Source organism: Aythya ferina (assembly GCF_964211825.1).
Source record: "Aythya ferina genome assembly, chromosome: 2".
NCBI lineage: Eukaryota > Metazoa > Chordata > Aves > Anseriformes > Anatidae > Aythya > Aythya ferina.
Genome location: NC_140297.1, coordinates 21091698 through 21111552, shown reverse-complemented (window position 1 = coordinate 21111552; position 19855 = coordinate 21091698). Strand labels below are relative to the sequence as shown.

Here is a 19855-nt window from a genome sequence, read left to right as displayed (position 1 = left end):
AAGTGTTACTTTCTGTCCATAATACTATCCGAAAGTGAATTTTTAGGCTTCTGGAAGAATATGCAAAGATGGTTTAAGTAGGTTTTTGTTAATTAATGTCCCATTGCACAAGGAAAAAAAAAAAAAAAAAAAGAAAGAAAAAAACAAACAACTTTTTTTCTCCAGAAAGTTTCAGGAAACTGTACTGAGCAGATTTGTTTTCAACTATAATTGTTTTCCATGTTTAAGTGTGGCTTCTGTAATAACGTAATCCTGCGGTCATGTGTAAGAATTATGTTGAAACGATCACTTATTTTTCACTCAGGTGACTGATATACCAGTTTTTTAAAACCTCAGATCTAGTCATCAACTCCTTTTAGACACTGAGATGGGGAGGAGAGGAATTAGTAGCAGAACAATCACAGCCAGGTAACTCATAAATATGTTCAGCCTCACAGCTTAAATGGTGCCAGTTTCAGCCTGGAGAGCCCTTCATCCACAGCCTTTACAATTTTTCCACTAACTCTCAAAGAATGAACAGAATTGATAAAGGCTTTTTGTGATAGTTTCCTGAGGATCTCTTTGTACAAATGCCTATTTAGATTTTAAATACCACATAAATATGAAGCCCATGCCTATTTAGATTTTAAATACCACATAAATATGAAGCCCATTCCACAACTTATTGCTAGTGAAACTGTTTCATTTTTGGACACTGAGACAATCTTGACCCAATGTTATGAAAAAGCATACTATTTCTCCTTCTAAATTAAAAATCCTCCCTAGAATATGCACTTAGATGTAAATTGTTTGACTGTGGCAGTTCATTCAAATACAGGCCTATTTAAGCGGTTTTAAAATGTGCTTTATTGGAACCCCGTGGCTTTTATAGCACATTAGACCTAAATTAAGCAGCAGGGAACCTTTTCCCCCTGTCATTTCCAACTGTCCTTTCCAGGCCAGGTAGCATGATATTGTTTTTAGAATTATTTATATGTCTCCATCACTATTTTATCATGGTTTTAAATGCTGCAGATTTCTGACCTCTAGCATGGTGCAAGTTGTCAGAATCAACCTGGGTGGAACAGTCAAGGATTTTTGGTAATCAGAAAAATATTGCATGATTCTTGGTCTCAGGCTTTTGGGTCTTCATTCATGAAGTATGCAATGTGTTTTCATATCTTCCTTCTCAAGAAGAAATGTAAGCAATTCCTTACATAGGAAATGAGGTGGTTGTTATTGTTGTTTTCACCTTGTCATCTTAGCAAAATATCATACTCTTTACCCAAACCATAAAATGATGACCCGTATCAACTATGTCTGCTCTTGGTTGTATTCAAATTGGTATCAATGAAATCATTACGAATAAAACTAAAACTGTTGTCTGGCAAAAGTTCTAATATATTTTGAGATGAAAAGTTTTGTCACACCCTCCTCAACCAGTTGTGAGCACCCATGGGTCTCAGTTCACAAAGATATACCAGCCATAATGTGTGGAGCCTTTAGACCAGACCTGGCAAGCAGTGTGGAGGATTTGGGGTGGGACAACGGTGGGTCCTAGGAATGCTGTGCTTCGTATCCTCTGCCAGGAGAGCAAGTTCAAGGCATTTTTGGGGGGAGAATAAACCACAGTGGAGGTTTTTCTCCTGTGTTCTGGTTGCAGCTCCAAGAGGAGGAAGCCCTCTATATAGGCTTGTATAGGCTGCACTGAGCTGGATAGCAGTTCTTGCTACCTGCTTAACCCTTCCTGAGCAGAAAGGCTTTCAGCCTCAGTGTGGGCCCACAGGACCCACTGGCTGTTCCTGCAACTGCTTGTTGAAAATAAAACTTGAAAAAATCCTGTAACCTACCGATACTGACTACCGGTATAGGTATGAGTTACGGGAATCAACCAGTCTCTCTGTGGCCAGTATTTGGTGATGGCCTGACATAACCCACACTCTCAGAATGCCTCTGCAGCGAGGCACCTTGCTCAGGGTCCCTGATGGGTGCTGGATCCTCCTCATTGTGGAGTTTCCTGAAGGCTGTGTTGGGGCTGACATGGGACTCTTCATAGTGCAAGGTAGCTGTAGGCAAGCATGGCAACAGAACTGCAAGCAGACTTTCATCTCAGCTGAGGAGGAAGTGCTCAACTTCTGTTTTAGTGCTGGGGATAGGTAACAGATTAGTGCTGCTGATGAAATCTCAGGACTCCATTTGGCTTCCTTAAAAATAAATGTAAATGTGCCTCATACTTCTTATTCTTCCTTCCATTGCTGATGTGAGTGGGATTACAGTGTGTAGGCAGTGGAGCCAAATTACAATAGGTTTAGCCATAACCATGTTTGAATTTCATGACTTATATTGTGTATATCTAAATTCTCATTATTATATACATTTTAATTGTATTTCTATGTATATTAGCAAAACATAGTAAACCATTGCAATTTAAACTTCAAGAACCAAGTACTAGGCAAACCTGAAGTCTGACTCCCTTGTTCTAATTCCCTTCTGAAGTCAATAGGGGCCTTGTAATTGCTTTGAAAGCAGAATAAATGTTGCATGCAAGTGCAAGCACACCTCTTAAATATACTGCAATGCAAGTGAGATGCATGACCACCTCAGTACAGAACTATGGTTAGAAATCTCCAATAAATCTCAGCCAAATGAAGATCTATTGTGCAATTCCATCATAACTGAGCATAGTATATGGCTTGCCAACTGTTTTATGATTCTAATTCCTGATTTGGTTTAACCCAAATGAGTTCAGAGTGCTAGTAGCTAGAAAAAAAAATCTTGCAATCCATAAAATGTGTTGATATTAAATAACAAAGGTAAGTAAACATGACCCTTCATAATGTTTTAAATGGATAGTTTATAGCATAAAGCATTTTCAGCTTCTCTGTTTAACAACAGGAAAAAAATTATGCTGTCCTTTAGTTCCTAGTGTGATTTGTAGAATGTTGATTTTTCACAACATGTTGATCCAGCGTACATTTAATATGGACTTTCACTCTGAGTTTTCCATGGCAACTAGAGATTTTAGGTGCTTCAGTCTTTCTGTGTTCTCAGTTGCTAGTAACTTTTGAAGACTTTGACCTTCTGGATGAGCCTAACACAAGCATTCCTGATGATTCAGTTGCTTTGGAACAAAGCGTCAGCCATTTGCCTCACATAAATTGACTGTCATATGATCAGCAAATATTTTGAGAAGAACAGCATATGTTTTGAAAGTTCCTTGTCATTTTTATTATTTTAAAAAGACAACTTACAGAAATCATCTTCTGTGCGTACAATTGTATATATGCACATTTGTGAGGGAAATCCTTATGGTTTTTTTCTTTACTTTGCAGACAAAACCTGTTGCGTTTGCAGTTCGGACAAATGTTGGTTACAGTGCAGCTCATGATGACGATGTTCCAGTCCCAGGCATGGCCATCTCATTTGAGGCTAAAGATTTTCTTCACGTTAAAGAAGTAAGTAAAACTTAAGGAGTAAGTGAATCTCTTTAAAGATCTGTTTGAGTAACAGTGCTACCATTTCTTAATGGTTAGATTAACCTCCCAAATCTTCAGGTCCTGTTTTTCATGAAAGTTATTTCCCTGACACAGAAAATATTTTATTGTTAAGAGCTACATACTGAAGAATTGAAGTCATAAATTTCAAGATATACATATCAATTGTCAAAAAACGTACTTTGAGTTTGCTGCATTGCTTTTCTTTTTCTGTAGTTTTTCTTTGAAAATTTTCAGGTTTTGTGGACTTTCAAACACTTAAACTCTTGTTCTTTCTCTCCTCCTTGCAAGATAATTAAAACTTGGTAACTTTCCTTTACAAACCTTCCTAAGCACCCTACTGCTCTATTTTGAATGATTTCATTTTACCAGATCTCCCAGGTTCTGGTCATATTCCATTGTATTTTGCCACAAAGTGGTCCATCCGACAACAGAGATTTGTAGCAGAAGAACTGGAAAATTTGTTTGAGGAGAACAGCGTAGTCATACACTTGAAATTATATGTTAGACCCATTTTAGATTATCCAGTTTTTTAATGCTGAAAAAATCCCTCAGTCACTACAATTCATGATGCATAGCAATTTCTGCTAGGACAGGTACTTTGTAGAAGCAAGAAGCTTTCCCTAATACACAGATAGAAATGCAGGTGGACAAATACAAAGGAAACACGAGAAGCGGACTTTTAGTACCCTGATGATTAGTGATCAGCATTTTCCATATATATGAAACACATAGAAAAAAAGGATGATTTGGATTCCAAGCAAGTGTATATAGCAAAGACAATGTTTGAAGTCTGATGATAATGCAAAAAAGAATTGCTTTACTTCTTATGACAGAAGTAGGGATGAGCAGGCACAGTCTTGGCAAAAGAAAACCATCAGCATTTTCTGATTAATCTGGTGTAGTTTGGTTAGATTCAATGATTTTGTATGATTATCTATTCCATCTATATGTCAAATGAGCTGGTAGTCGCTGACTTCACATCAAGCCTTTCCCCTGTTTCCATGTGAACCAGAAACAGGCTGTCAGCATATTTCTGTTAGAATATATATTTTTTTCCTCATAGCTGAACTTAGTCTTTGGTGTAAAAATACATGGAAGATAATGAGGAAGACAGAGTTTCCCGAACTTTTCCTAATCTTCAGAAATACCTTGAAAGGAAGCTTAACTCAGCTGAGGTGTTATATTGTCTGTGGGTGGGTGCATGTAGCGCTGTGGAATGAAAAACAAGATGAGACTGCAGTTCTTTATGCAGCTTCAGGTGTAATACAACAAGCACTCTGCACTAATTGTCTTTAAAAATCAAAAACCTTTTTTCCCCTCTGAGCAGTTCAGGGAATTTGGCTGTCTAGTGATGTTAGGCCAGAGCAGGGATGTGGCTGGGACCCTGCGCCCCAGGTCAGGCTCACTGCCAGGCTGGGAGCCCAAGGAATCAGACTCATTGGGCAGTGGCTGCTGCTTCTGGGGGGCTCCAACCTCTTCTGGAGGGTGCTCAAGCAGCACCCCTTCCTCAGCCTACGCATTCCCCTGTGGTGGCCCTCGCGTACTTGCTCTCCAAGGCTCTGTAACCAACCAGACATCTCTCCTTCATTCATTTTGGTGCTCTCTAGAGTTAATGTAGGGAGAACTGAAATCTCTAAAATTTAATTATTTCTGCAGATGAAAGTAAAAAATATCATATTATATACACTGCTATAAAATGTAGCGTTGCTTTTCACATCACAAATATTTAAGAAAAACAGCAACAACAACAACAAACAGCAGTACGACAGTCTCTTGTGATGTTTGACTGCACAGCAATACCATATAGGATTGATGTTGTCCTGTTCTTATCTGTGAGGAGTTTTCTCCAATTTATGCTGCTAAGAGGGCTCAAGCAAGGAAAACCTCATTTTTTTCTTGAGGGCTGCACTGATTAAATATGAGGGAAATTTGTTTTTATTATTAAGTTAGAGTCATTAAAGCTCAGTATATATAAAGATGACAGATTGCGTCCTGCGTCACAGTCAATACTGAATTTTTCAGGGCTTAAATGCATGGCCATAATTCTACTTTGCATTTAATTCCTCTTTGTATTTCACTTGGCTCTCCAAGCTCTCCAAGTCTTAAAGAGAATCACTGATCCCACCCAGCACCCTGAGAGCTGGTCACATCACTACCAAAATTCCCGCTATTGCTTTGTAATATTAGGAAGTGTTATTTGTGGTATTACTTTCTCATAAAACTACCTTATCCTCCTTTTCATATACTGACAACAGCAGTTAGCGTTGAGACTTTGCAAGTATGACTGCTTTTATTTTTGTAAGAAGAAAAATTCCTATAGATTTAGTACTTCTATTAAATTCAGAATCGCAGAATCACAAATTAAGACTAGTTTTGTCTGTTGTTTGATAGGAAAGTTTTAATAAGTACTGACTGTTCAGATTTTAATATAATGGTGTTGGTTTTTTTTGTTTTGTTTCGTTTTTTGATTATCTGTCTCTTCCTTTTACCAAGCTAAGCAATACTACTTCTGCAGATTTTGTGTATAACGTAGGCCAGATCCATATAATGGCAACCTCTGTTGACTCAATTACTATAGTCTTCCTCCACCTATATTGTCTTACAGAGTATTTGAAATACACATGCATGTCTTTAATTAGCATGTTGTAGCAAAAAGTTATAATTTTAATAAGATGTTTGAACTAACACAGCTTTCAGAAAAGTCTGCTCCTAAGGGGCCTCTGCATAGGCCACAGCCTCCTCCAGGCCACATCCACCTGCTCCACAGAGGGCTCCTCCACGGGCTGCAGCGTGGAGATCTGCTCCATGTGGGACCCATGGGCTGCAGGGGGACAGCCTGCTCCACCAGGGGCCTTTCCACAGGCTGCAGGGGAACTGCTGCTGCATGCCTGGAGCACCTCCTGCCTTCCTGCTACGCTGACCCTGGAGTCAACAGTGTTGGCTCTCACCCCTCTCTCCAAGCTGCTGTTGCACAGCAGTTTGTATTTTTTCCCCCCATTCCTTAAATCTGCTTTCCCAGAGGCCCACCCGGTGTTGCACCCTGGCTCAGCTCTGACCAGCGGTAGGTCCCTTCTGGAGCCAGCTGGAGGTGGCTCTTCTCTGACATGGGGCAGCTGCTGGGCTCTGCTCACAGAGACTATGCCTGCAGCCTTCTGCTACCAAACCATTGCCACATAAGCCCAATACAATGTATGAATAAATATTATTAAATTGGAGCACTCATTATCTCATACTTAAATGGCTGAAATTCAGTTAATTGAAATATGTGCATATGTATAACTGTAATTTTTTTTAGTTGTCCAAAGATATCCATTCCTTGTGGATCTGTCACTGTCTGCTTAACATACAGATCACATGAGCGGTATTTAGGTAGGTAGTAGAAGATATATAGGAAGTGGAATGTTTTCATATTTCAGAAGGTAGTAGTGAGTTCAGAGAAGCAGTAGAGTTTAAGAAGTGGTATTTTATTTAAAGTATAGAACTGATTTTAATACAGTAAGAAAAAAACAGATTGTAAAAATTGTTCGATGAGAGCAGATCAGAAGAAATCTCAGGTGTCCACTGAGGAGAAAGATCAAGGGAGAACAAAAGAAACTCTAATGTATGAAGAGAAAAGACTGTGAAGCAGGAAGAAATAAAGATGGTGAAATGGGTGGAATTAACAGCCAGGGAGAATCATGATGTTTTGTGAGAGAAAGTTTCTGCTTAAGTACCGTAGCATTTTAATAATTTGGAAGGTATAATTATTTTAATGTATTTCTGAACATTACCACTATTCTTCATTGCCATAATAACATAGTACAATGATTAACTGCAGGGAAGAATTACATAAAATGACTTAGCTGCAAGTTAAAAATAATAACAAAATGATCACAAATACAGTAATTTCATAGTACATGACTTTTTCTTTCCTTTTTTTTTTTTTTTTTTGTAGAAATTTAATAATGACTGGTGGATAGGACGGTTGGTAAAAGAAGGCTGTGAAATAGGATTCATACCAAGCCCAGTCAAACTAGAAAACATGAGGCTGCAGCATGAACAAAAGGCAAAGCAAGGGAAATTCTACTCCAGGTAACAACAACAAAACATTAGAAGTAGTAGCACTCCTTGTAGCAGTTATTTTGGAAATCAATGCTGTGTATGCTGTAGATCTTTTTAATTGTTAAAATTGATGGTTTCAAAAATTATAAGTCAATGAAAAAAGTAGTATTTATGTATACGATTAATAATGTCATTGCCATTGCAGAGTGCAAGTGAGTGCTTAGGTTGGTGGCCTGTGATGGCCTGTGATTTTGATTCTGGTTTAGTTTCATACAGTATTTGTAGATACACATTGCAGTTAGTACATTCGTTATGTGCAAGCACAATTTTTGAGCTAAAAATCAATCCCCCTAAGTTCTATAACATTTTTTTTTTTTTCACAATACTATATGTACTATACTAAACTATTTTAAAGATGATTTCAGAAATTTCAGAGGATGTTAATATGATTTTTTTTTTTTCATAAAGCGAAGCCCGTGGCTGTTATCTAGCTGTCAGAGAAAAATGTTTTGATCTGTCTCATTTGTTGTGTCTGACTGCAGCCATAATGACATAAAAATACAGATTCAGTATCTAACCGTATTGTACAATAATGTAAGATCTAATACCGTGATCTTTCTGTGGAATTCTTAATACAGTAGTTTTCCATCAAAAGGTAACACATAGAAACAAATGCCATTTGCTTCTCCTTGATTATATAGGATACAGAAATATTTCTATTATGTTTGAGTGGGATGGAGCTGGAGCTGAGAAAACATCTGGGAAACATTTGGGAAGTAAGAAAGGCTTTTCTGCTCCAATGGGAAGGGCAGCAGTGTCTGAAGAGCAAGTCAACATGAGGAGGAGACCAGGATGCTGCAGCGTCAGCTGTCTTTACTGGCTGGGAAATGCTTTCCCTGAGTGTCCCATCCTCAGCAGGAGGAATCTGGTTCCTTACTTGTCTCCTGGCCTTTCTGATGCAGCCACATCTGACCCAATGATTTGGTCACTTCCCAAATTGTAAAACCTTCTGTTCACCAGAACTTCTCGCTGGAGATAACACTGTCCTACACTACAAATGAATTTACTTAGTGATTATAAATATTTTTAGATAGAGAAAGTATCAACTAGTACTGCCGCATTAATTGTTTGAAGAGAGAAATATACATTCTTACCTTCATTTCAGTGCTTTTCTAGTTACAGTAACAAAAATGTTGCTAAAAATATTTTTCCATTTGCAACACTTGGGTAGGCTTTCACAAAGCCTGACAAAATCTTAGGCTGTTTTGTCTTCATTGGACGGGCTTCCTTTACCGAAGTGCTACCTTGTACCAAGACAGCAAACAAATTTGTAGCTTAATTAAATTGAAAAGACGCTAGACAAACACACTGTCAGTTTCATTAGGGTGCTCTTAATAATTATTCTGTTAAACAGATATTCTTATTGGTTTAAAAATTATGTATAGTAATAATATTAATTGTCAGTAATGATCAGATCACATTAAGATCACAGTAAGAGCATATGTAGCAGAATGAAGTTGCACAGAGCAAGGAGCGTGATTGGTGTTTGCACTTCCTCAGTCTTAAAAATGTACATGCGTTTAGTGTAAGATGTATATTTTATACCACTGTCAGAAATACTGTTTGCTTCTGGTCTAACAGCTTATTTATAAAACAAGTAATAAATAGGCTAGAATAAATACTGATAAAGCTATAAAACTTCAAACTAATTTGTTGCTTTACTCCAGTAAATCAGGAGGAAACTCTTCATCCAGTCTGGGTGATATAGTTCCTAGTTCCAGAAAATCGACGCCTCCATCATCTGGTGAGTAGGTCATGAACCCTCCAGATTACAGAATCAGGCATTTCATCTGCTAAAATTTATATTACTTTTAGTTCTGTTTTTCTTATTTCCAGTGTGTTTTTGTTGCCCTCTTGGTCTGATTTGGGTTCATTTGAAGTAGTAGAGTTAATGTCTGCAAGGGTAGGCAATGATAGGCTCTTAGCAATCCACAGAGTTCCTTCTTTGCTTCTCCTGCAAGTTTTTATAGCAGAGGAATAGTCAAGTGGTGATATAGTCTTGCGATGAGATAGTTAAAGACTTGGTCTGGGGAATCCTGCTGAACAAGAAATATATTCTGGTAGAGGAGGAAAAACAGCAATAAGAATAAAAATGCTCATGAAGTCTCTGCCATAGCATCAACAATGACTTTTTTTTTTTTTTAACAGGAGTTTTCAGTTTCACAGTTCTGATAATGAAAATCTGCTTCACATAACTATAGCATACTGGTTATCTTTTTTTTCTTTTCTGACAGAAGACTCTTTTCATGAGTATTGTTTTGAATTTAGAGCATCAACAGACTTAACTTTGGTTATGTTAGATTTAAGAAGTATGAAGCAAATTCTTCATGAGTTCATGTAGGACACTGGCGTGTAATCTTTATTTTCTCCTCAGAGAAAAAAAGGACAGTTGGAATACTTGAAATCACAAAAAAATAGTGAATATTGCTAGCACCTTGCCTACAGAGACAAAGATGAGTGTTTTCATGTCACGTTAGTTTATATGGAGCTGGCATACAGAGCAGGCATCTTAAAATGGTCCTGAAGATTTTAAAGCATTTACATGGACATTAAGAGAGAGACAGGAGTTCAGTCAAGTTATGATAGTAGCTTCATGTGGTTAAATTAATTGAAAAATGTATCTGTCCTTGTGAAATCATAAATTTGTTTGTAATGACCAACTTTATTACAGTTGTGGTTTGTTTATCAAAATTCCACTTATGTTCCCTATCTGCCATTTTTGTAAGAAAATACGTAGTTTACTAATATGTGTCTGTCACAAGTTGGTAGAACACACTTTAATCTTTTGTGGCTTTACAAAGGCCTTTAACTGTCCTATTTACTGCTAAGGCCCCTTTTTCAATGACTGCGTTTTTGCAGTAGAAAGTGTCCATAGACCTATATTGTAATTTTCTAATTAGAGCATCTGAAATGTTATAATATTTTTATATACTAAACCCACTTAGATAGCAGTGCATATGAAATTTTCAGAATGTTGCACAGAATTTAAAGGTAAGGGAACAGATAGCATAATTAGGTTGCCCACTCACTGATTGCTAGTGATGCTGTAATTTTCATTGCATTGAGTCATTTCTTCAGACAGTAGTTTTCAGAAACATAGTTTTCTGGAGAAAGAAGAAAATCTATTTAAGTTGTTTCAGTTACATTGCAAATTTGGAGAGTATTTATGAGTAGATTGTGTTTGCTTATACTATGATCTTTATATTTGGGATCTGCAGTATTTTGTTGCTTATCTTAAAACATACCAAGGGTGAAAGAAGCATAATTTGTAACTAACGAACTCAAAAGTCAAGAACTCACTTGACTTTGAAGTGCAGTTCGATTCTGACCTGGTCCATTTCTGCTATTCCCAGGCCTCCTCTTTGCGAAAGTGTAGTAAATGGCAAACACATCAATTATTTAATAATTTGAAGAAAAGATAACAAAAATAAGGTAACTTCATGTTTTGACTTTGAGTTAGGGTTTGTTTTTTTCCCCAATATAAACTAGTGCCACAAAAGCATGGAACACAGTGAAGAAAGACTGAAAACAAGTAAATAAATCAACCCATACAGTCCTCACTGACTACCAAGCAGGATGTGGATAATTGGGAAAATGAGTTTGGGAAAAAAAAAAAAAGAAAAAAAAAGACACAAAAAATCAGCTAACTAAAAATAATTGACAGTTAAAAAAAAAACAACACACCTGTCACAGATGTTATGTAATGGGAAAACTGAGAATGAAAAATGAAGATATTGATAGCTGATCAAATGCTGCATTTCTCTTTTACAGGAAAAACTTAACAATCCCAATTTTCTTTACAGATGATTTTAGTGGAGGTGTTCTAATATGTCTTATTATGAGGGGTTTATATAGCGGCTGTGCTGGCCTGTATTCAAGAAAAGATAATATGTTCTTTTTATAATTATGAAGAGGATGAAGGAACAGCTTTGCTAGAAGAAAATGTTACGTGATTTCTGTGGCTGTTTTTAGGAGCAGAAGTATAGAAACAGGCTGCAGATCTGCTCATGGGCTTTCCTGGCAAGGTCAGCCTCAAAGGGAGAGGTATAAACTCAAGGCATGTCAGGGATTGTGGCATTAGATGTGTAGACAATTCAAATGGGAAAATATACTCCTCTCAAACGGAGGAGATCACTGTCCCAAGTGTCCCTTAAATCAGCAGTTGCACATAGCCTTGACAGAAATATTTGTGTGTTGCATAATTTATTGGCACAAGCTGCTGTATTAATTGATGTCCCACTCATCAAACAGCTGAAAGCAGGTCACTAAGGTGGTTTCATAATAGTTTACACTGATTAATTATAGTTTTGGATAAAGTCTATGCAAACGATACTGCTTACAGATTATTTAGGGTTACATTCAATGCATGATAATGGCAGGAGATGATGGGCCTGTTACCAGCGGGTGTCAAGAGATGGGTAAGATCTTTTCACGCAAGGGTGATGTTGTACAGCATGTTTGTGGATCACTTTTGTGTATGTACTTGCTTTATGAAAACAATGGTAATACAGTACCTAAGATCAGGATTGGGTGCTGTAAACAAGAAGGCGTATAAACTGTCTGATTTTTTGGTTGTCAGGTATTCATTGGGCTTTGCCTTCAGGATGGCCTTGCATTTTGAAGATGTGTTTATTTCTGAGTCTCTGATGATACTTTGCAAGCTAGTTACTTGCTAAAGAGGGTAGCTATTTTATATTTATGGTACAGGCTTTGAGTGCTGTTTATTCCCTTGGGAAAGAAGTTGAAAGAGGTTTGTTGTATTCAGCTCCATTTTGCTCTGCCTATATCCTCACTCTTCATACAGGATCCAGGTCTCTGAGATAACTTGGATCTATTTTCTCTCTTCTGATACCTCTTTTTTTTTAGTTTTCATTATCAGTAGGTCTGTTTATATTATTTTTAATAAATGTATCTTATGCCTACTGTGCATTTTTAGTTAAGGTGACTTAAAAATGCCAACTGTAGTATGCCCTAAGATAAATGTTTGTATTACTGTACCACTATTAGGCTGATTTTTATTTTTTTGGCTCCAAAAATTATTATTATTATTATTATTTTGATTTCCAAGTACACACCAGTAACATTTCAAATTTCAATTGATGATGCACATTTTTTATTTAGTGTTTATCACTATAAAATAATGCAAGTATTGTTGGCCAAATGTTGTTGGTCAGATTCTGTTTTTTACTTTTGTGCAAGTCTCGTTTATTCCAGTGAATTAGTTTGGATTTACACTGGTATAACAAAAAAACTTGGCCACTCCTCTGTTTTCTAGGAGTAATTATGTGTATGTCTGATTTAATTCTATAATAAGGGATCAGAGGAAAATGTTACAGTAGCTGTTACAGACTGCCTCGTGTTTTCTAATCCAAATGTACTGCACCTTAACTTTTTTCCCATTGTTTTATTGTGTTTTGTATTCATGGTTGGTTTTTTAAATTTTTATTTTACTCTGGACAGGATTTTTCTTTATTTTTTTTATTTCCTTTTTAACCTTTTTTTTTTTACTTTCCCTGTCATCTGATAATTCTGAATTGTTTGTCTGTATATAGCTATAGACATAGATGCCACTGGCTTAGATGCAGAAGAAAATGATATTCCAGCAAACCATCGCTCCCCCAAACCCAGTGCAAACAGTGTAACATCACCCCACTCCAAAGAGAAAAGAATGCCCTTCTTTAAGAAGGTAACACCAACTTCCAAGCTCCCATTTGTCCACCTGCTCACCTGCACTGCGTCACATTTCTAGTCCTGTTAATTGTCTGCGTCCTTTGACAAGCCAATAACATGCATGCTTTGTTGTTCTTTGTTTCTTTTCCATGCTGCTGTAGCTAAGCAGAAGCAGAAATCGGTAAGTTTATATCAGCATTACCTATGTTTATCCTGCCACTGGCATCATTAGCATTATTACCCCAGTTTAACAATGCAGCTATCCTAAACTGAAAGAAGAGATTAATCAAGCTATTAGAGGATTCAGTACACTAAAAGATAAAGTCCTAAGTTCAGTGAGCATCCATGAAACCCTGCTACAGTACTTATCCTTTTTGATGGAATGAATAGACACACTTAGAAGGCCTTCTAAATCTCTGAGGAATTTATTTCTTATAAATATATATAATACACCCCTCTAGTGCATGCTTGTTCTTTCTATCTCTTTTTCAGAGTATTTTTTTTCATTAGAACTCAGTCTATTGAAATAATTCTTGGAATCTAATCAGATACTCAGATTGGATTTACACAACAAATAGTCAGAATCCTTGAATTTTTTACTTAGTATTTCAGCTTCTAATTTACTTGGTGCAAAATCTGCAGATGAACAAGACCAGTGGAAAACTGCAGACTTGTTTCGGCAGCTTACTGTGAGTTTATCCTATTGTCATGTATAAATTACTAGACAAACGTTCTTGCTTTCCATCGGTCAGATTTTTTTAGTATCTCAGCTATTGGAAATGGTACTGATGGCTCACAGGAGAGCCAATGTCTCCCCATGTACAGCCCAAAGCACTGCAGAATTAGGCCATTGGCAACCTGTTACAGCAAACTGTGCCATATGCTTCTAGGATCTTTGCTGGAATATGTTATCAAGACACTAGCTAGCAGCCAAACTATGAAACTGGATATTACATTTCTACTTTTGTTTTAAATCTTCTAATTCTTCATAGCTCTTCTTCATTTGTTTTAACCACTCACATCTAAAGTAACAACAGACTATATATGGTGCTTAGAAACAGTACCAAGTGACACTGGTGCCAGTGCTATTGGATGCTCTCCTGTTTAGCTGAATAAAGCATTTTATTCTCTCATGAGCTCCTTTAAATACTATATCCTTCTCATCTTCAGTCACTAGTATTTTCTTCAGTAGGGTGTGTTAAGTACCATGTCATTCACAGCCCACTGTGGAACTTAACAGCAGTTTCTTGCTTCTGAATAATTTATTCATTAATCGTATTTCTAACCAAGTATAAATGCTAAGGAAGCATGTTGATGTATATTAGATGCTAATCTGCATAATGCATCTTTAGAAGATGTGTTTTGTGGACAAAAAAGCATGTTGCTGGATAGTGACAAATTCTATCTCTCTTAACTGTGTGGGGCCTCTTTTCTTCCATATCACAGTCTTTACTGGTTATAGTTGCTTTTCTAATGCTGCCATTTACAGTAAAAACTGAATGGGCATCCCAAACTAGTCATTCATGGTCAAACCACTAAGGTATATAATCTGAACTACATTAGTTTTTATTCCAGGTTCGTGTTTGAACTTGACTCTGCAAGTGAAAACTGTATAGCTTAGTGCCAGGCCCTTAGAATATTAAATTCACTAGTACTGAATTACTTAGGCGCTTCCATTAGATTGCTTAGTCAATTTTCTGCTGATATCTTTGTTACTTCAAGCTGCAAACATTAAAAATAATATTAATAAAGCCTGTTTCAGCAGAACAGATCTTAAATATAACCCATATTCCATCAAATAAGATAGCTTCTGTACTTTTCCTAATTTTCAAATAGCTGGTTAAGTTCTAGCATGAATATCTTCAGTTGAGTTTGCTGCATTAAAATAAAGATCTGTTGTATCAGGACACTCATACTATAAGCACTGTCACATCTGTAACTGTTTTCTCTTAGGAGCTGACTCTAATACATTTATCAGATTATTAGTAATATCAGCAAGAACGTTGGAGGGCTGCATTTTAATACTGGAATGGTGTAATTGCAGGGTTTTGCTTTGAAATGTGTTGAGTTAGATTCTGCCCTGTTTAAGATAAGTTCATTTGACATGCTTATGATGCCTTGGGCACCGGTATTCATTCTTATGTTACTAATTATCTGGTGAAGCTACAGGTAACAAAAAAGAAGATAAACTATATTTAAAAACATTCACAAAAATGTTTTCCATGTTTTAGACTGCTTTAGACTGCTGCTTGTGTAGCATTTTGTGCTGTCATTGTATTAATGTCTGTCTGTGTTTTTGTGTTTGGAATGTATATACTTTAATGTTATTGTGAAACATCTTGGGATATGTTGAGTACTGAAACAATGAACAATGACTGTCTTCTACAGTCTTGACTGATGTATTTGTACTATGTAAGCATCTGAAAAATGGATCTGGTATACCATCTTTCTGTATCACCCACAGGCTCCTGGGTTTGGATTTGAAACATTTTTCCCCTAGACAAAGATAAACCAAACGCTTTCTGAAAAACAAAAAGCCATTTCTGATAAGACAACATTAGTCATTCTTGGATATATATATATTGGATAGCTATTTATTAAAGAAAATAAAATTTTAATCTGCTTATATTTTGTTTCAATAACAATATAAAAATGTTGGCAGTCTTTGGAAACAGGCAATCTTTTTTACACTTCTAATTCAAAATGTTTTTTTGTAAATCATGCATGATACATCAGTAAGTAGTTTGGTGGATATTGTACTAACATAATCCACTCTTGGGTGGTTATGGAAACTTCCTAAAGTGGAAGTATTGCTATCCCAAGTTCTGTTTATGAAAGTTTTCTGTAAATACTAACTTGATCAGTAATTATTTTGTTTTCTTTTGGAAGTGAATTGTGGATGCAAATGTTGAAGTCAGATTATGAGTGCTTCCATTAGAATTTGCAGTGGTGTCATGATGTTTTGCAAAGCGGTACGCAGATTGGAGCGCAAAGGATATGTTAGACTTCTCTCCTCCCTTCTTGTTTTATTTTTCTCTTCTGTAATTTGCCTAATAAAATTTGTTGGGAAAACAGATGTCACCTCTCTAGAGTCAATCGTATCAAGTCATTAACTATTGGAAATAACATTTTCAATTAACCAGTCAGGAATTATGGGGTGGCACATCCACACATCTCCAGAATAACAGTTTTCGAGCTACCCAGAGCAAACATGAAAGTAGTAAGAAAACTGAAAGTCAGTTAAAAGCTTCTTCAAAAGAAATCCCTGAACCTGTGAACTTGTACCAGTTTTCACGAAAAGTTAATGAATTCACAGTTCCTCAGTTGGTGACATCACTGGAAATTCAGAGTTCCTAATATTGAAAGTAATGAGCATTCTACCTAGGTGCTGCAATGCTGAGAGCTTTTTCTGTTTTACAGACAGAGCACATCCCTCCCTATGATGTAGTGCCTTCTATGCGACCAGTAGTTTTAGTGGGGCCTTCTTTGAAGGGATATGAGGTAAGTGATTGTTGGGAATAGTTCTATTTTGCCAAAACTATTTTGCTTTACGTGAATTTAAATGTTCAAAATTAATTAAACTGAATCACATATTTTTTTTCATAGATAAATATATACAGCTTACACTTTTACTAGATACCTGGTCACATGTATTTTATTTCATATCCAATTTCAAATAAATAATTAATTACTTATATTCCTATCATGTTGTTCAGATACAAGATTTGCTGTCAACTTTAATTACAGGTTTTTCCAAATTAATAACATCAAGTATTATCAGTTTCATATGAGATTATTAAATTGCTGTTTGTTTGCTTTTAGGTAACAGATATGATGCAGAAAGCATTATTTGATTTTTTAAAACATAGATTCGAAGGGCGGTAAGTACTTTGCATTGCAAATTTACTGGAGTTCAGGTTCTACTTAGGCACTAATTAGTTTTTAAGAAATAATGGCGTATGTACCCTTTGTTTGGAGAGTGGGCTATTTTTTGTTGTTGTTTTATCAGTCAAGGGAAGGAATTGTCCCATGCTACTCTGCGCTGGTGCTGGCTCACCTCAAGTACTGCATGCAGTTTTTAGCACCACAATATGAGAACATAAAACTATTAGAGAGTGTCCAAAGGAGGGCTACAAAGAATGGTAAAGGGTCTAGAGGGGAAGATTTATGAGGAGCGGCTGAGGGCCCTGGGTTTGTTCAGCCCAGAGCAGAGCAGGCTGAGGGGAGGCCTCATGGCGGCCTGCAGCTCCCTCACGAGGGGAGTGGAGGGGCAGGCGCTGAGCTCTGCTCCCTGGGGACGGTGACAGGACCTGAGGGAACGGCATGGAGCTGGGACAGGGGAGGGTCAGGCTGGGGTTAGGGAAAGGTTCTGCACCCAGAGGGTGGTCGGGCACTGGGACAGGCTCCCCAGGGATGTGGTCACGGCACTGAGCCTGCCGGAGTTCAAGAAGCATTTGGACAATGCTCTCAGACACGTGGTCTTGTTTTTGGGTGGTCCTGTGTGGAGCCAGAAGTTGGACTAAAGGATCCTTGTGGTTCCCTTCCAACTCAGGATGTTCTATTCTATATTCTATCACCTATCAGGTGATTCTATGATATATCTCAAAAGATATTAAAATGACCTTAAAAAGTTGTTAACAGATCTTAAAATGAAAAAAAAAAAAGTCATTTTTTACTGATAACTCTTTCTTTAATACTGCATAATTGAGTTTGAAAAAGGGGATTTTTTTCCCTGTAGCAGGTAGGAAGGAAAAAAAATGGAAAATTTGGTACTGTTCATCAATTAGCAAATAAAGATAACTAACCAGTAGCACAGACAACATGCTGGATTTCATTTTAAGACTAATGGGATTATCTGTGAGGAGCTGTGCCAGAAATAGCACTTGATTATGTTTTTAGCTTAAGTTAAATCATGCCTAAATTTTCAAAATAATATTGCTGATCAGTATTTTGAAAATAATTCTGCTTTTCTGTATTAACATCTGGGTTTGTTACGTTTTATAGGGCTTTACAAAAAATATACACATGTTGAACTCATTGGGAAATGACTTCTTTGGTTACATTTCAGCTGAATAGCATTTGAGTGTGCTTTCTAGAGAGGAGCTCTCCCTGCTCTTAGCAAATCCACTTCCTCCTTTTAAATTGCAAATAAAATCATACAAGGAAGAACAAGGGAATACCATCAGTCTGATTTAACCCTCAGCACTGGAAAAACGTGACCTCTAAATCTCATTCGACCAGAGTTTAAAGGGGAATTTAGACAAAGGGTGTATTTTGACCCTGGAAAGCAAAACAAACTGGGTTAATCGTTTTCCTAGGAAGAAGAATATCCAGAAGGTTATGTACCAGGTCTGCACAAACATCTGGAAGTAACCACTTTTTTCTTGGCTTATGTTTTCTCCTAAACACAAAACTGAGCTTACTAGAGATACTTAGCCCAGAGTTTTCGTTTGCTTCTCTGTGTTGCAGTCTCCATTTATAGGAGGCCAGCACATTTATTGATCTTTGTGGAAAAATAGGTAGCTCTTGCACTCAGTTTAAAAATCAAAATATATGCTAGTAAACTGAACAATCAAGATCAGAGTTGCATGGCTGTATTAGTTTGTCTGTGGAGCTTTACCTTCACCTATTAACTCTGCATATCCCTACATTTCTTCTACATATGGTTGAGGTAAGCCAGGTTGTAAATCTTTGAAAAGATTTAATCAAAATGAGGGAAACAAGAAAGCAGACTATTTAGTTGGAGACAAATTACATCTCCTTTCAGTGAATGGGGAGTTTTAGAGCCCTGAAACTCTGTAGAGTTGATGCTGGGCACACTGGGTGCAAGGTCTCACCACAGCAAGCCTGGAGTCCCCAGGGAGGACAAGTGCGTCTTCTGCAGTATGTCTCTGCCCTGCCCATGCCTCCACTCTTGCAGATCCATGTAGCTTTGCAGTCCATGGTCAAAATGCAGTAGCATTTTGGTGCTATGCAGAAGGGAAGGTGTCTTTACAATAGTTCTTGTAACAATAGTAGTTTAAAATATCTTCTTTTTTGTTTTCTTTGTTCAAAGCATACTGTAGCAATGAGAACTTGTTTTCCTTTAGTCTTAGACATCTTCTAATATTAGACAAATCTCTTTTCTCCCCACAAGATAAATAACGTTGTTCTATTTTGTTTTATTTCTTCAGTATATCAATTACACGAGTCACAGCAGACATCTCGCTTGCCAAACGCTCAGTATTAAATAACCCCAGTAAGCATGCGATAATAGAGCGATCTAACACGAGATCAAGCTTAGGTAAGTAAATGATGCTATCTAACAAATGGCTGTATAGTGCACTACTCTCAATTCATACGTGTAAGCTAAAAATAGCCTTCTCTCTGCTGTGAAACAATCATGATTCTTGTATTTCAGAAATCCTGGCTCTGGAAGTCATTTTTAAATCATTACCAGATAAGCTTCATGTAGTGCTGATTTTGATTTATCCTGCTTATGTTCACTTTTCATGTTTGTTCTTTGCCTTGGTGGGAAGAAGTAACTGTCCATAAGCTAAATAAAATCTAAGCAGATGTTCTTCTGGTTATATAGAAGTGACAGTATCAGAATGTCTCAAACTATATAG

General features: G+C 36.9%; 1 protein-coding gene across 10 annotated transcripts in view; it reads left to right on the top strand.

The window, feature by feature from the left end:
* Nucleotides 1-19855, top strand: part of CACNB2 (calcium voltage-gated channel auxiliary subunit beta 2) — a 242140-nt gene that overhangs the window by 201184 nt on the left and 21101 nt on the right. For 7 of the 10 annotated variants that reach the window (XM_084511418.1, XM_084511416.1, XM_084511423.1 and 4 more), the window contains 7 exons: nt 3312-3434; nt 7411-7547; nt 9245-9321; nt 13130-13263; nt 16668-16748; nt 17070-17128; nt 19421-19530. In XM_084511418.1, the coding sequence (XP_084367544.1) occupies nt 3312-3434; nt 7411-7547; nt 9245-9321; nt 13130-13263; nt 16668-16748; nt 17070-17128; nt 19421-19530 (721 nt within the window). Of the gene's footprint in view, nt 1-3311; nt 3435-7410; nt 7548-9244; nt 9322-13129; nt 13264-13408; nt 13429-16667; nt 16749-17069; nt 17129-19420; nt 19531-19855 lie in introns of all 10 variants that reach the window. The other 3 variants (XM_084511420.1, XM_084511419.1, XM_084511417.1) reach the window with 1 other exon arrangement.